This window comes from Sinocyclocheilus anshuiensis, unplaced genomic scaffold, assembly GCF_001515605.1.
Source record: "Sinocyclocheilus anshuiensis isolate Anshui unplaced genomic scaffold, SAMN03320099.WGS_v1.1 scaffold793, whole genome shotgun sequence".
Classification (NCBI taxonomy): domain Eukaryota; kingdom Metazoa; phylum Chordata; class Actinopteri; order Cypriniformes; family Cyprinidae; genus Sinocyclocheilus; species Sinocyclocheilus anshuiensis.
The window spans coordinates 30,493-47,247 of NW_015540869.1; the positions used below are offsets into that span (position 1 = coordinate 30,493).

At 36.7% G+C, this 16,755-nt stretch overlaps 2 protein-coding genes across 2 annotated transcripts; both read right to left on the reverse strand.

Moving 5' to 3' along the window:
• Positions 1 to 677: 677 nt before the first annotated feature.
• LOC107688074 (nuclear factor 7, ovary-like) lies at positions 678 to 6,320 on the reverse strand. The gene is made up of 6 exons (XM_016485624.1): positions 5,673 to 6,320; positions 5,451 to 5,546; positions 5,001 to 5,231; positions 4,897 to 4,919; positions 4,694 to 4,815; positions 678 to 1,677 (listed from the first exon to the last, which is right to left on the reverse strand). The coding sequence occupies exons 1-6, from the start codon at positions 6,066 to 6,068 to the stop codon at positions 1,190 to 1,192; spliced, it is 1,356 nt and encodes a 451-aa protein (XP_016341110.1). The 5' UTR covers positions 6,069 to 6,320; the 3' UTR covers positions 678 to 1,189.
• A 5,467-nt stretch (positions 6,321 to 11,787) lies between these two features.
• Positions 11,788 to 13,817, reverse strand: LOC107688073 (sterile alpha motif domain-containing protein 3-like). Its single transcript, XM_016485623.1, has 5 exons — positions 13,744 to 13,817; positions 12,790 to 13,654; positions 12,532 to 12,684; positions 11,894 to 11,992; positions 11,788 to 11,820 (listed from the first exon to the last, which is right to left on the reverse strand). Exons 1-5 carry the CDS (start codon positions 13,815 to 13,817, stop codon positions 11,788 to 11,790), a joined length of 1,224 nt encoding a protein of 407 aa, XP_016341109.1.
• Between the last annotated feature and the right edge of the window lie 2,938 nt (positions 13,818 to 16,755).

Sequence of the window (16,755 nt, forward strand, 5' to 3'; positions counted from 1 at the left end):
TTTGCTTGGTTGGAACAGCAGCTACGGTAATTATGTCTCTATTTGTTTCTCTGTTTTTGCCACGGGATTGACATCCCGTGGTAACTAGGATTTACACAAGCTTCAGTCTGGATCCAGAACACCTGAGAAGAGATGATGCCAACCCCTCAGAGAACCTCAGATGATGCCAACCCTGAAACAACATACACATTATGTTATACCATAACATAACGTACCATAACGTAAACTACCACATTTTGCTATAAGTTTGATTGCATCATGTAATCAAACAGACGATGAACACTATTAACAGCAATTATTATGTCTTTAATTGATTTTTCCATACATTTCTGCCATATGTACATTGACTGACAGTCACCACTGATAAGCTACCACTAAATATTGTAGAAACTTAATTTGCTGTAAAGTTGCTTTGCAATGATTTGTATCGTGAAAAGCGCTGTACAAATAAACTTGAATTGAATGACAAGGCTTCAAGAAATGTTCAGTTATTTCAAATATAAATTCACCTGAAGTCAAAGAGAATTTTAAGACAATATCATCAGAATAACGGTTTCTGTATTCCATTCTAAATCATTCATTTAATACAGCTTTTATTTCTATTTACATTTTTATTTCTAATCTAAGCATGGAAAAAAGGCATTACTGGTGTGCATCTTGAGACAAAACAGTTGTTTTCTGTTCAGCTCAGACATGCATTTTAGTCTGGGACTAAGCTTAAACCTTGTCTGTGAACCCGGGAGATAATGTTTCAATCTAAAAATGACACTGAAAACATGTAATCATACATTGTTACAATTAATTATGTAAATCTGTTTAGAACCTTTTCAGACTTCAGTGAGTCCTAGAGATCATTTGTTCTGAGAATCAGATTTATAAACAGCTGGAATCAAGTATTTCTATACTAAGAATTTCTGTTTTATTCAATATTGTTGTGGATCAGCAAGAACCTTTTACATCCATTCACTTCAATGAATACATGATCATTTAACCTCTATAACTGAAATAAATTCATTTACAACCAAAACTGAAAATGTGTTGAATTAACTCTTTCAGTGATATAATACTGGAAAAAAAAAAAGATTTTTCTGATCTGATATTCAGATCATCAGCACTCTTACTCATGTGATCTAGATTAAATATTGAAATGTGATGAAAGCAGGAAGATCCAGACCTACAAGAGTAACGATCACTGGCTACTGACTGGTAAGATCCTCAGAGAGGAAGAACACCAGAAGAACGGAAGGAGTGTGTGAGTGAAGGTGGTTGTGAATGTGTGTAGATGTGTGTTAGTTAGAGGATCAGAGAATGACACTGTTCCTCCGTCAAAGTCCAGATTCACTCTCACACGCTCAAGCTGCTGTCCAACAGGAAAGCCAGTCTGTCTAGTCACATTGTACTGCAAACTCCAGACACCATCAGTGTTGAAGAAACCCCATCCCTTCCTCTGGTTGGATGCTGTAGTTACTCCGAGAGTCCAGACTGAACAGTCTTTAACCTCCACATCCCAGCAGTGTGTTCCTGAGTTAAAGCCCTCTGAACCCAGAACACAGCGATAACGGTCAAATCTCTCTGGATTATCAGGAAGAGGTTGACAGTTGCGCCGTCTCACACTGGTCAGATCATCAGATAGAGTGAGAGATGGATTTGCAGTGTTTGGATCCAGAATCACAGGAGCTGATGAGACACAATTAACAGATGCTTTTATTCTGATGTTCATATACAATACAAAGTGAAATGATGAATTTGAATTTGTCTTCAAATGTCTTCAAACACATCATACATTCCCTTCTGATCACTGTCAGTGCTGTTATTAGTTTCACACTCCGTTTTATTATCAGTGTTTAATGCCAGCAAGTAAGAAAAACTGATATTTTGGGAAGGTTAAAATAAGAATCAATCAATCAGACCCACTGAGATTCTCTGCTGTGGATGAAAAACTATAACTTTAAGAAATGTGTATGAAACTCCGTATCTATAGCAGAATCTGATCATGTTCATTGAACTGGCTCTTACTTCTCTTGGTGTGTGTGATTGTTTAAAAAAATTACTGTCTGTTGTGTTTGATTTAGTCATTAATAATCAATCATTGTAATATTGTAAGATAGCTTAAAATCTCTGTGGTGTGAGTACTTGAAGCAGGTTCTTCTGGTAAACACATCATTAGCTGAACAGATGCTCATCATTGTGCTTCTTCATTGGAAAAATCTAAATACATGAAGCAGCACTTCTTCTAGAAACCCTTTTAAAACGGCAAGATTCATGAAAATCTCCTTAAGAAATAATTGCTACAATAAATTCTGAGATGTTTATGAATGTTCCTAAGTGCAATTCCTGAAAAGAAGTTCTTGAAAAGTTCTCAAAAATTTCCTTAGGAAACATTTTCTAATAGAATATAATGTCTGATTTTGAAGTTTTCTGATTGTACTATTCTACTCATGAGGTTGGCTTGTTTAATACAACATGTACTTGAATCATTATGTGGAAAATCTTATATATATATATATATATATATATATATATACACATATACACAGGGCATAAAATTAACACTCGCCAAATGCAATGTAGCGAGAACAACAGCCAGTTTTTAAAAAGATTTGCGGTTTCTGACGCAAGCAAATAAAATAATCTTTTCCGAAGACAAGATCATCGTGATTAGCTGTTCAAGAGCGAATCGAATAAGCTACAAATGGGCTGATAAGGAGCAGTGTGATGGCCCGCTTGTCCCTAGACACGGTTCTAATATTCAATAAATACTATTATTAAATACTATTAATATTTATATAAAATATTATTTATTACCGAGACATGGTGCGAGTGTTCATGATGGTGATTTTAGTTACATTGTCCCGCCATTAGATGGCGACAAGAGACTGTTTTTATGAGTCAGTACTGCAGTAAAGACTTTTTCATTGAAAAATAAGTTATTTTTACTTTCAACAACGACGCAGCTAACAAATGCACTGAGCAGCGCTGTCATCAGAAATCACTCTTAACAGATGACAGGATATTGACGATACGACAAAGATAACGCTTTCCTCAGTGGGCTTTCAAACTTATGTTTTATTGTGTGTAGGAGACTGAGATGCTGTATCAGATGCAGGTATCACACTCGCTCAGTCCATCTCTCTCTCATAATACTTTACTCTACATAATACAGCAAGCTTTTACTACAGTAATACGATAAGCTTTCAATGAAGCAACTCACACTCTTAACAGATGAAAGGATATTGACGATATGACAAAGATAACGCTTTCCTCAGTGGACATTCAAACATATGTTTTATTGTGTGTAGGAGACTGAGATGCTGTATCAGATGCAGGTATCACAATCGCTCAGTCCATCTCTCTCTCATAATACTTTACATAATACAGCAAGCTTTTACTACAGTAATACAATAAGCTTTCAATGAAGCAACTCAACATTCCTTCGTTACTAGCTCTAAAGTGACATTTTGGAATTAGTAACGGAGACTGGGGCTCAGCTGTTAAACGGTCAACTTTAGATTTAAATCTATGGCGGAAGAAAGTAGTTCTGCACAAAAGAGGGCTTTTAAAGACACTCCATTGTTGTTTCTAATTTATTTACACACTCGTGCCATCAAACTGTTGTATAAACGCAATATCACACTCGTAGAAGTAAGATATGGCTGTATATCGGCATGCTGTGATTACCTACGGCACTCGGCCTGATCTCACTTCTACTCGTGTGATATTGCTCATATATATATATAAAATAACATAACAACCTGAAGAGTCTTTTTAACATTCTTTACAACATTAACTCTTCTTAAGTTTTCTCTTAAAGGGGTCATATGATGCGATTTCAAGTTTTCCCTTCTCTTTGGATTGTTACAAGCTCCGCGGCTTGTGTACTGCATCATTACTGTGTCTGTTTTCCTTTCGGGCTTGAACTGATGGTAAAACTAATGATATTATTACTGTCTTTACATTTATTTTGAAAGATGGAGCTCGCGATTATGGTAAGGGGCGTTACATTTCCGACGAGTGCTTGCGGTGTTCGGCCAATCACAATGCACTGGGTCAGCTGGCCAATCAGAGCAGACTGCGCTTGTCGGAAGGAGGGACTTTGTAGAAAACGAAGCGTTTGAGAGAGGCGGGGCATAGAGGACCTACAATAATGTACAGTATTTGAAAAATAATGTGTTTTTTGAACATTAAAGCATGTCAACATATTCTGTTACACCAAATACACAAAATAATGATCTTTAAAAAAGCATCATATGACCCCTTTAAAAACAGAGAATAATAGTAACAAAATGTTATTCTTATTGTTGTGAATCTGGCCTCAGCTTATAAAATTAAGAACTTTCTTCATGGACTCTAGAGACTGTCAATAGTTCCTCTAGTAAAACCTTATTAATGAAAAGTCTTTGAGGAACTTGAAATACATATTGAAGTTTCTTGAGCACTATATTATATTTGAGGTGCTCCAGAGGCTTCCATGTGTCAGTCTGAAGAATCACATTTCTTTTCACCTTTACACTGTTGTGTGTGTTATGGACTTAAGCAGATGGAAAAAAAAAGAGAGAAATTAAGCATTCTCATAAAATATTGGGTAATATTAATTAAGTAGTATAATCTTCACTTACTTACAACTGAAATAATCTAGTGCTTTTGTGTCATGATAAACTGAATGTGTGTGAGCTCAGATCTTCTGCAGACTCACTGTATTGTACGATGTCCTGCATCTTCTTCCAGACTCTGAACAGCAGGTTGCCCAAATAACGCGGCACATGAATCAAAGCTCCAGAAGTCATCTGTGGATCCAGCTGTGATGAGATCTGGACTCTGGAAGAGCATTCGGGAGTCAGAACGGCAGTGGCTTTGGATCAGAAGCAGAGAGACCAGAGACAGCAGCAGATCACTCACCTTTCCATCGTGACTGGAAACTCCTGCAGAACAAACACACCATTGATCATCAACAACTCAATCAATCAATCATCAATCAATCAATGGATGATCTCAAGTCAGACCTTTAGAAAGCAGGCATCATTGGCTTTCATCATCTCCTCCGTGTCTTTAATTGTGTTTGAAAGTGCCGAGATGTGTCTGTTCATCTCCTCCAGCTTCTCCTTCATCATCTGCTTCTTCTGCTCCTCTTCCTCCCTCAGTGCAGTGATTGTAGCTGCTTCTTCGTCTCTGAGAAACTGGTGAAGCTTCTCAAACTGCTGTTTAATCTGATGCTCCGTGTGCTCAGTTTGAGACTGAAATCAAACCACAGTCACTTCAAGCGCCGTCTCAATCAACACAAATCAACACAATCACATCATTCATATCTGAGATAAACTGAGATACCGACATAAAACAGATCGCTGCTCGTTATTTACAGAACTAATCAACTGGAATCTATTATATTAAATCTAGCAAATCATAACTGTCCACAGTGATCGTAATGAAAATGACTCTGGATTCTGTTTCCTCACCCTGATGTGTTGAAGTGTTTTCTCTAACTCTCCTTTAATGTTTTCACTGTGTTTAAGTTTCTTCTGTAAAGCTTTCAGTGCTGTATTCAGCTCCTCCTAGAATTTAAAGGGAAAATCTATGAGACACCAGAGACTTCTGCAATATGTTCATCTAATACGAGCAGAATGTTACTGAGAGATTTCTTCCATATGTTTTTATCCTCAGATGTAAATCTGTCTTGCCTTATATGATGGAACAGCTTCACTGATGGGTCTTGCTGTGTGATTGACGTGTTTTTGAGAAGTAAAGCACTCCGCACACGCAGGCTGTTTGTTCTCCAGACAGAAGAGTTTGTTCTTCTCACTGTGTAAACTGCAGATCTCCCCAGATCCTGATGAACGCCTCTCTTTTCTCTCCTTCAGGAACATCTCACACAAGTTTTGTAATGCGAGATTAGCAGGAGGGTCAGGTTTCGATGATCTTCTCCCACAGTCGGGGCACTCCTGAGTTTCCTTTGTTTTCCAGAACTGTTTGAGACACTCTTTACAGGCACTGTGACTACATGATAAAACAACAGGAGACTTGAAGATTTCACAGCACACGGGACAAGAAAGATCTTCTACAGTTAGTAAATCCATTCTCACTGTTTGATCCCCAGCAATATAAACTCTACTTTTACTTTCTGAACGATGCTTTCAAAAGTGAATCACAAAGATGTGCTGTTCAGAAACAAACTCAAAAATCCTTCTGTTTGATCTTCTCTGATCGCTGATTCGGTGTTGTTTTTGTCAGGACAAAGACTTCTTCAGGGGTGGGCTGCTCTACTTCTTCTTCTTCTTCTGTGGGTTTATTGGCGAGTTGCATACCAGCTTTTAGGTGCATATCGCCACCTCCTGTGCTGGAGTGTGAAGTGATTTCAGTCTAGCTGTGCATTTTAAAATATATATTCTGTTCTTAATACAATTCTTTTATCATTTTTCCTGATCCTTGATTTGTATTTAATACATTTCCGATTGTAAATTCTTTGCCATGTTGTAGAGTTCTCTTATTAATTCATTATTTTCCTGCTACTTGGCATGTTTCACATAATCCTGTACTATGTTTACCTATTATAAAAAGAGTCGAATTAAGTTTAGTATGTCCCATTCTTAGTCTTGCTAAAATAACCTGATCTTCTCTACTGAAACTATATAGCCATTTACTTTTTCTAATACTGTTTTGTATATTATAAAGATGCCTTCCTGTAATACAAATATTCCACTTTCCTTGCATGCTTCTTTAACTATACTTTTCCCTTCCATCCCAGCAAACGGGACGTCCCCCGGACGTTCTGAACGTCCGTTTAGGTCCGCAGTACGTCCGCTGTGTAACGTTCGCTGGCGGACGTTTTGAGGATGTCCACTTACGTCCGCATTTGGTCCTCTTTTTGACGTTCGCTGGCGGACGTGCGGAGGACATTCGTCCGAGCCAGTTTACTCCCGGTTTCATCCCTCATCTGCCATTTCCATAACAACACTTGAAAAAATCCAGTCGCCCATGTGTGCTTTTACCATCAGACCTAACACCTTGCAACTCAGACAAAGAGAGTTGACTAAATTAAACTTAAATATAAACCCATATTGGATTTTAAAGGGGTCATATGATGCTGCTAAAAAGAACATTATTTTGTGTATTTGGTGTAATGAAATGTGTTTATGCGGTTTAAAGTTCAAAAACACATTATTTTCCACATACTGTACATTATTGTTTCTCCTCTATGCCCCGCCTTTTTGAAACGCATCGATTTTTACAAAGCTCATCGGTCTGAAAAAGCGAGGTGTGCTGTGATTGGTCAGCTATCCAATGCGTTGTGATTGGCCGAATACCTCAAGCGTGAGACGGAAATGTTACGCCCCTCACATACTGTTAATGCCGTGTCCCGGCCGGAGCGACGAGACAAAAACATTAAAACCCATTACAAACGAGGCATTTGTTGCATCCAGTGGGGACATAATTACGGATTATAATGACTTATACTGTCTTTTTACTCGTTGCGTTGCATTGCATCGCGCCGCGTAAACATAAAACTGTCTGCATTTGTGATCGGAGAAATGACAAACAACAAGTGCTACTCTACTGCCCAAAACTCGCGTTTGAATCATCAGTGGCAAATCCTTTAAATGAAAACGTACTTACATGAGTTAGAACTGCTGGCATTGTAGTCTAACGTTACTCTCCCAGTATCAGTAAACAGTCCTCCATAAAATGTGCTGCACACATCTGGACTTTGGTTCTGACTTTGTGAAAGCGAAACTACTTTGTTTGCTCTTCCAAAAGAGGACGATATCCGCTTCGTCATGCCTTACAGATCTTCTTTATGTACCAAGAGCTTGTAACACTCCAAAGAAAAAGGAAACATTGAAATCGCATCATATGACCCCTTTAAAGGGTATTATTCCTTAAAAAAGTTTTTTGCCTTTTGCATTCTATTATCAGTTTTTTTTTTAATTATTTTTTTGTTTTGTTTTGCAGATTGATTTTTTTGTTTTTTTTTACTATAGTATAATAGATTTGAATTAATGTTAAATTAATATTCATTTCTGGAAAAAGAAAATAGTAACTTCTGTAATTAAAAATGTAATCAAATCAGGAGTCTGTTTTCAGCATTTAAACATCAAAATCATGATACCCTTCAATAATATAATTGAACATATAGGCTACAATTAGGTTTATGCACTCCCCATGCATGAAGAAAATAAGGTTGCATCCCAGGAGCTCTACAGGAATGCTATAGAGTGAAGAATGCAGCCAAGAAAAACATGAAGAAAAGAAAGTGGAAAATAACACAGGTCAGACAAATAAATGAATTCTTACCATTTACATATTAAACTGTTGGTAAGCTGACGAGAAAAGTTACTTAGGAAAATTATTATTTTAGTTATTGCATTTAAGACTGCTATACCACGTGCAGCTCAAAAAAAAAAAGTAATGTAGCCTATGTCCCAATGTGCCTAAAAGCAAGCGTCGATCAAATGAGCACATGATCGAATGACATCACTTTAGGGCAAGCAGCATATGTATCCATGGCAACGCTCAGCTGCGTAGTGACAGTTAACGGTCCTCTGTGTTCCTCAGACACGGCCTTGAGTTTTCGCTTTCGTTGGTCGAAAAGGTATTTATACTTTTATATTTGTAGACATTAGCTACCGTAACCACTGTGTATCTCGTAATGCTTACATTTTATGAAAAGTTTACCTTTTTAAACGTTTGCTGAAGTTGTCCCGTACGGCTGCTGACGTTAAGTTACCCTGATAGCACGCTCAAAAAAAAAGTTGTGTACTGTTTATAACAGGTTAATTTTTTAGCGTGAAATAATTGTCGCATAAGCACATATCCATGATTTAATATCCTTAAGGAAAACATGTACAACCACAACCAAAATGGAAAACTCCAAAGACTTTTTTTTTTTATTTAAGCAAAGCACTGCAAACAGAAATGCACAACGACAGTTGCTCAATCAGACACATGCAATGACCTCCAAACAGAAACAGCAAGCACAGGAGTCACCAAACAGGAAGGAAACGAGTCCATTGTTGAGATTGCTGGAAAAGAAAACAAAAATATACAGGTAAGACATACATCATCATGTAAGCTTGGACTATATCATATTTTACACCCATCATTTAAGCTGAGAAACGTCGTCAGGCAGCAACATGTTTTTTTTTTTTGGGGTAATAATAATAATAATCAGTTTTATGCAGCATAATATATGCAAATATAATTTTCCCATCAAAATGTTTTCAGAACAATCTGTTAGCCTAATTTTCTTCTCAAGTATAAATAAGCTTATAACCAAATACCTGCTTTATTTGTTTGATCACGTGACTATATTTGTATTGGTGTTCATGTTATCGATCAACTTTATGTAAAGCGTCCTTGGGTTTTTGAAAGGCGCTATATAAATAAAACATTATTATTATTATAAATATTCTCACTACAGCACAATTTGTGTGGCATATTTCATAGAAAAGGGTTGAAATGTTTATGTCAAACACCAAATATACTGAAAGTAAAAAACAGTTGTCCCAAAATGAACTCTTTCTGCTGTATACAAATCATTTCAGAAAAGCATCTCTGCTCTGTAGGTCAAAAAATAAAATAGCCTAGATACTAGATCGCTACATTATATTCCTCAGCAGCGAGGTGGCAAACTCGCTATTTTTGAAGTAACTGAACATGACTTGATTGTTTGTAGAGAGACGCGCAGACGCAGGTAACGCACACACAGTTGCATCTCTCTCTCTCTCTTTCAATCGATCGATTGTTAATTAATTCAAATAAATGCTATAATTCATTCAAATAAATGTGATCTTACTGCACTATTTCATCTCTGTGTCTGATTTGAAGTGGGCAGAATGCTAGCGCTAATGAACCATAACTGACGAAAATAACAGTCATTTTTACCCTTCCGGTCAAGTATTGCACTGTAAAGAGCAAAACTAGTTTGAACTTGTCTATAACTTGGCAAATGACCATGGAATAAGCTGGATAATCAACGGCTAGCCGTGCATTAAAGGATTTTAAACGAGCTTCGCGTCAGGTGGTTCTTTGCCTCCACAGCGTGCATTTAAAAGCCTTGTACACAACCACCCTATAATGATAAAAATCCACCCAGTGTTTTTTTTTTTTTATCTCCTAAAATCATTACCCCTTTCACAAATCAAGCCGTTTTCAGCTTCTTGTCTGTGTGACGTCACACAGACCCAGGCCACTCCCACGATTATTGATTGACAGTACACTGTAAAAAATAATACACTACATCTACTCAATAAAATTGTGGCAACACATTACAAGCAATATTATGAATTAAATTCAGCAACAATTGAGAATTGAGTTAGATTTAATCAAAAGAGGTCCTTAAAAATTAGCCATTCAAATTAAGTAGGTGTAAATAGCACACACAAAAAAAATTAAGTAAAATTTAAACAAACATATTGTTTTCATTGGAGCACTGTTAATGAATACTACTTAAAGGAATTAATTTGATTTAACACAAACAAATAATTTAGCATTATTATATTTAATTTAAATTAATAATAACATTTAATTAAAATAATTAATATGATTTCAGGTATGAATAATAGACACAGACGTTAAAGATGAATTACAAAATTCGGCTTTATTGCCAACAACAGTCACAATAGCATCTATTAATAATGAACATTCACTAGTCTCTCAACAGAACAAACTGTTTTTTTTTTTTAATCCACAGTTACCTTCTATATAATATAAATTCCATATTAATTCAAGTCTCCAGAACAAAGTTTCTTTTTAGGTACAAATTGTTTAAAATACACAATGCAGTTACATTGTTTAAAATAAACATTGTTTTAGCACACAAAAAAAACCTGACATCTTTTTCAGCAACATTGAACCACTGTAGAAACTACTAGTAATAACACTTTAATCTCACTTTAAAACTGTAGATTTGAACAACTGGACTTTGTTAATCCAATAACCATCTCATTTTAAAGCAGTGTAGATTTGAACAGCAGTATTTAGTAATCTGGATTTAATAAATCTGAATCTCATTTTTAAATCAGCGGTGTAGACTTGTGTGACTGAGCTGTTTAACAGCTGTGAAGCATACATTTTTTTGGAGGCCTGGATTATGGAGATTCAATGCATACAGTAGGTCAAGCCAAAAGAGGACACATCAAGCCCTGGGAACACCTTCAAGGACAGTAAGAAATTTCACCCCTAGTCAACTTGATTCTGGTGTCCAATGAACAGTCACTTGTAGAAGCTCCTTTTTTTGGTCACAATCACAATGACAGAGTGAACATCACTACTCTTTATCAACGTGTTGTTCATGTTTTCACATAGGATGAGAACAGTTCAAGTTTGCAGAACAACTTTTTTGGCATTTCTGTCTTTCTAGGCACAAAATGTTCAAATGGTCTTCGTTTGGCAACATGGAACCACAGAACAGATACCACCATCTAATTTTAAGACAGCAGTTTAGACCTGAGTGACTGGACTCTGTTTGACAGCTTTGAAGCATCCAGCTCCAAGAAAAGTTTCTGAAGTACCTCAAAGGTATACTTTAGATGCCTGGGATAATGGAGGTTCAGTGCATATGTCAAACCAAGGAGGACACAGCAAGCCCTGGGAACACCTTCAAGGCCTGTAACAACTTTCGCACCCTCAACAACAATTCCAATGTCCTTTGGACTGTCACTGGAAGCTCCTGTCTTGGTCACAATTACTGCCATCACAAGCTGTTCAATTCCTGTCTGGTCTTCATTGTCCTGCAAAATTAAACAGCAGTGACACTCAAAACCTATGAGAAGATCTAAAATTCAATAATTTGTTTGATCAGAAAATCCAATCAACGATATCATGGCCTCTCTTCAGGAAGTAAACAAACAAAAATTTTGATATAAATTCACACTTCTGGTATATTGAAATTGAGATTGCATACTTTGAATTCTTTGATGAGGTCTCCTGCATGTTCCCCAAGGAATTCTATAATGCAGTGGATGACCACCTCTCTTGTCATATCAACAGAACACTGCTCATCCTAAAAAAATTAAGTAATTAATTAATGATACATGCTCTTCAGAGCCTCTCCCAAGTTTTTTTTTGCCTCCACAATACTTTGTTCCTTGCTACTTTCACTATTTGGCTTGATCATTTGGGCTAAAAAACTGCTTAAGTAAATTTTTTGTAAATGTTATAAATTAATCTATCAACAGAGGTTGCTGAATAACAACTTAACAGCACTTTATTATCCTCTGTACAGCTGATTTACATGAAACTGAAGTTGTTACTATAATTGAAATTGAACTTGTATATAAATAAACATGACTTATTGAATATTTTCTTTGAAAATCCATGAAATTAACTCAAGGAAACAAAACAACCTCCTGTTGTCACACAAATGCATTTGTCAGCTTTTGTGTTTGAGTACCTAATTATCATCACATTTAATATTTAATTCACTGTAGAGGGGGAAGTACTACCTGCTGATCATAAAGAAAAATACAAGAATAAACAATTCCTCTCACCCTTACATAAACAACAAGTAACCAACTGGCTTGCATGCGTCATAAACTGTACCTTCAGTAGTTCCATCTCAGTTTTCAGTCTTTCTCCAAGTGCTCCTCCTTTGCCACGAAACAGTGTCAGCAGCTTGGGAGTGTGAAGATCCAATGAGGACATTAATTTAGCTTCCAGCTGCACAGTGGTTATTCGTTGAAATTCAGCAATCACCTGAAATACGGAATGAGAGAACAAATAATTTCATATAATGATTTGAGAGGGGGTTTTCAGATACATTATGTTCCTTTTGGTCTCTAAACATGATTGGTAACTCACTTGAGAAGGTTGAAACAGGGCTGGCCATCGTTCCTTTGTGTTTTGAACACTTGGACATTGATTAATGATTTCGTGTCGACGATGTGCAAATGTTTTGTTCATCTTCTCCTTTATCATCCTTTCATTGTTTTTCTTCTTAAATTCTGACACCAGCTCTTCTCGTTCTTTTTCCAAAGTCTTCTCATCTTCACCCACTGGGTACGATGGGAGGTAGTTGACTTCAGCTCTTCTTGGCCTTTTAACATTTTTCGCAGACTTCCTGTCATCTGGATGTTTGTGTTTTAGAGCGTTGCATGTGACCTCAGAAATGCCAAAACCTCTGAGTTTCGTTCGATAGTTAGCCATTTTATATTTAATGCTTGTCTGCCATGCATAAAAGCCTGAAAAGCTCCCTCGATCCTTCAGACATGGGTGCGCCTTTATAAGTGCTTCAGCAACGGAAAGAATCTGAAGGGTGGATGGATATGCACTGTATGTGTAAATGGACTGAGCCAGCTTTTCGAGTATGTCTGACTTGACTTTTGGGGTAGTTAGCACTGTCCCATCTTTTCTGTAAAGTTCATTGGCTCTTTCAAGAACCATTTCAGTCTCAACAGAGAAGTGTGGAATGATGAATTCTTTTGGCCATGGTTTCCTTTCTGGGCTGTTATTCTGAGACAGGATGACTGTGCTTGCAGAGGAATCTGATGTGTCAGAGGAGTGCTGTATGGTAGTACGTGTGGAGGAGGTAGTATCAAGGGATTGATCTGTAATATCACAGCCAGTGAAACTTTCGTTGGGTGGAAACAAAGTAAGAACTATTGGTGCGACTGTCACAACCTTTATGGTGGATCTGTGTTGAATTTGATTCGTGGAGTGAAGAAGTCTTCAAAATCTGAATCCATATACTGAAGACTGATATCATCTGTAATATTTAAAGCCTTCTTGACAGCTGAGTGTAACTCCTCCAAGGACTCTGGTATTCCAGATGGCAGTGTTAGCTTCTCTATCCTGTGGTCAAAGACTACCCTGAGGGCTGCTGAATCCATGTTTGGTTACCTTAAAAAAAAAAAAAAAAAGTCACTGACACTCATAGAAAACTGTGTTGGTGATCGATATGGCAGACTGTGCTACTTTGAAAATGCAAATGTTCTAAAGTTTGAAAGTTTTCACATAATTACAGTTGTCTTACACAAATGCAGCTGTCTTAGCAATAAAGCTACTTACTATTACGGTAAACTGCAACAAATGTGTCTTTTCGGTGTAACCATGTGCTTTCCCTCCACAATATAGGATGCCAATGGATAATGATCTTGAACGCTATGGTGATGAACAAAAATCAATTCCCCACTGCTTTCTAATGGAAAAGACCTAAAATGCTCCAGGTACCAGGCACTGAGTTTCTTCACAACGAAGTAGAGATTGGTTTCCAAAATCACGGTCTGTATAATCTACAAAATCAGGGAGCCCTCCAGTGGAACCATATGGGATGATCATTCCAGCAGAATATCGTGTCCCATAGTATGTTACAGCATTTGACAACTGTATGCTGGTTAGCTGAGGGAACAGTTCCTTAACAGATTCTTGGATTCTATCATCTAGTACTTCCAGAGGCACAGATGACACTTTGCTGACAATTAGGGTAGACATGCTTTTATGTTTCTGCCAATGGTAGGCCATCATCATCTGATGCTTTGCTGAAAGTGACAACAAAACATTCTTGAAGTTACCCGTGAACCTGACTACTCGTTCAAAGAACCTATGTTTGGCCTCGAAGCGCATAGTACTTATTGTTAATGAAAACAGAAAGGCAAAGTGCTAATTCTGAAGGAAATATGCCTTCAAAAAGGTCATGGAGTATGTCAGGAGGATATCCAGTAACAAAATGAAAGTGACTCAGCTTTTCTGTCAGTGGACAAGCTCGTCAATGCATTTACTAGAAACATTGTCAACACTTTCCAACTTTAAAAGAAGTGAACCAATTGTTCTAATAATTTCTTTTGAGGCATCTATTGATTGATTTGGTCCACTGTCTTCACAATTATTATCACTCACGATCAAATCAGTATCATTTTGTAAAGTGTAATGTTTCCCAATTATATCTGGCTTAAAGTCCTCATGTGAATGGGGGTTGTGCTTTCCGCTTTTGTGTGTAAAAAATGTCCCATATATATTTGTCTTAAATGCACATCCAATAAACACACACTCTATAGTTTCGTGACTCTTCAAATGATTTCCAAGATGTTGAAAATATTATTTTTCATTGGTAAATATACTAGAGCAAAGCACACACTTAAGAGAGGATTACTTCTGGCTTCCTATCTTCATCTTGTGTATGGTACCTTGACAGATGTGTGCGAAGTGCAGTCCACGTTTTAAAGCAGCATGGACAATCCAAATGGAGACACGCCACTGAGGTTCCAGATGACCAATGTTGTAGTCTGTAATGTCGTACGAGGTCACACCTTGTCGTTGCGTTATATTTGCAGACTTTACAGCTCCATTTCATTGCACCTATTAAAAAAAGACACGAGTACATTTCAAATTTTAACTGTTATCTGATTTTTTTCTTTTTAATTTTACAATTTTTATTTGCATTTCAGGTTTAAAGAATTTAATAATTTTTACTTAACTAGGCTGTAGGGTTGGTTATCGTTTATTATTATTTTTTAAATTCAAATTTCGATTATCTTTATCAATTCTGATTCTTATCACTTTTGATTCCAATGTGTTAAAGTCAAACATTTATATATCATACATATTAATTCTGAGCTATTAGTTGGAGCTGAATATCATTAAAAAAAATTGGCACTAGGCCATATAAAAACTAAGGACTTGCTCAAGAGTGAAAAAAACTATTGTTTTAATACACATTTATTGGCTCTAACCAGAAAGTATAATGTTAATAACTCTGCAAAAATTATGTTAATAGAAATGTGGAATGCTAACTCTGTATACCAAAATATCTAACATTTATATCGATCGTGTATTATTTTTTACCGAAGAAAATCAAAATAATCTAAGTTCAGGACTTCTGTACAATCGCGTTTATGACCGTTTAATCTTAACAGCTCCTAACAGAATGTGTAACGTTACTTATGATAAATAATTAGGTTCAAGGGACTTTATTTAAATAAAAAAATACATACAAATATGTATCTATGGGTCAAGCGATTAGTCAACAAATATGGGTCAAGCGATTAGTCAACAGAAGAGACAGACGGCTGCACATGAGTGTCCTGCGTAATACTTGTTTATAGATCTGCTGTTGGAATTATTACTTGCTGCTAGGAAGGAATATTTCGTTTTCTGCCTATTTCTACGTGATATTTTTGTTTACGTTTGTATTTTTGATTGCACTTTCTGGTAATTATAATAATTGCCCTCGGCTAAGAAGGAGCGCGTGTAATTTTATATAATGTGTGTGTATGGACACTGACTACAGCCATTATTAAACAATATTGCTAGTTCTCCGTTAATCTACAAAAAATATTGCTTAAGGTTACATGAAAGGATTAGCAGTTTTATAGCCAACCGTTAACTAGTATGTTTTTAAATGACGCCTATTAGATAAAGTAGACAATTTGAACAATTTACAACGGGCTTTTTTTTTTTTATTTATAAATTAAATAACATTCCTTACCTTTGTGAAATGAACTGAAAAAGAGCGGCGATCAGCTTTGCCTCCAGGTTGTCAGCGGGAAACTCCAGCGCATGCGTGCCTCCACCGTAAGGGATTGAAATGGAGAAGTGCATTGGAGTGATGGAAACGGCATACTCACTGTTCAACAGCAGCGCTAAATAGTTTTAAAATGACCCCCTTCAGCCATTAATCGGTGTAACACTTGATTTCGAATACTTTATGAGCAACACCCTAGCCTAACGTTAGTTCGGTTCAAACGCACGGAGCCAATACGTGACGTGACGGGGATATAGCCTATAGGCTGCACAAATAAGAATTAATTGCCCAAGATATACAAGTTATAA

What these genes read in the sequence shown, in the direction of transcription:
- LOC107688074 (XM_016485624.1), bottom strand. Translation starts at nt 6,068, where the DNA reads ATGGATTTACTAACTGTAGAAGATCTTTCTTGTCCCGTGTGCTGTGAA. An exon ending in AAGCTGTTCCATCATATAAG is followed by an intron (nt 5,547 to 5,672) that starts GCAAGACAGATT and finishes TTTAAATTCTAG; the next exon opens with GAGGAGCTGAATACAGCACT. An exon ending in ATGATGCCTGCTTTCTAAAG is followed by an intron (nt 4,920 to 5,000) that starts GTCTGACTTGAG and finishes TTTGTTCTGCAG; the next exon opens with GAGTTTCCAGTCACGATGGA.
- LOC107688073 (XM_016485623.1), bottom strand. Translation starts at nt 13,817, where the DNA reads ATGGATTCAGCAGCCCTCAGGGTAGTCTTTGACCACAGGATAGAGAAG. An exon ending in CTGCCATCTGGAATACCAGA is followed by an intron (nt 13,655 to 13,743) that starts GTCCTTGGAGGA and finishes CAGATTTTGAAG; the next exon opens with ACTTCTTCACTCCACGAATC. An exon ending in CCCTGTTTCAACCTTCTCAA is followed by an intron (nt 12,685 to 12,789) that starts GTGAGTTACCAA and finishes TCCGTATTTCAG; the next exon opens with GTGATTGCTGAATTTCAACG.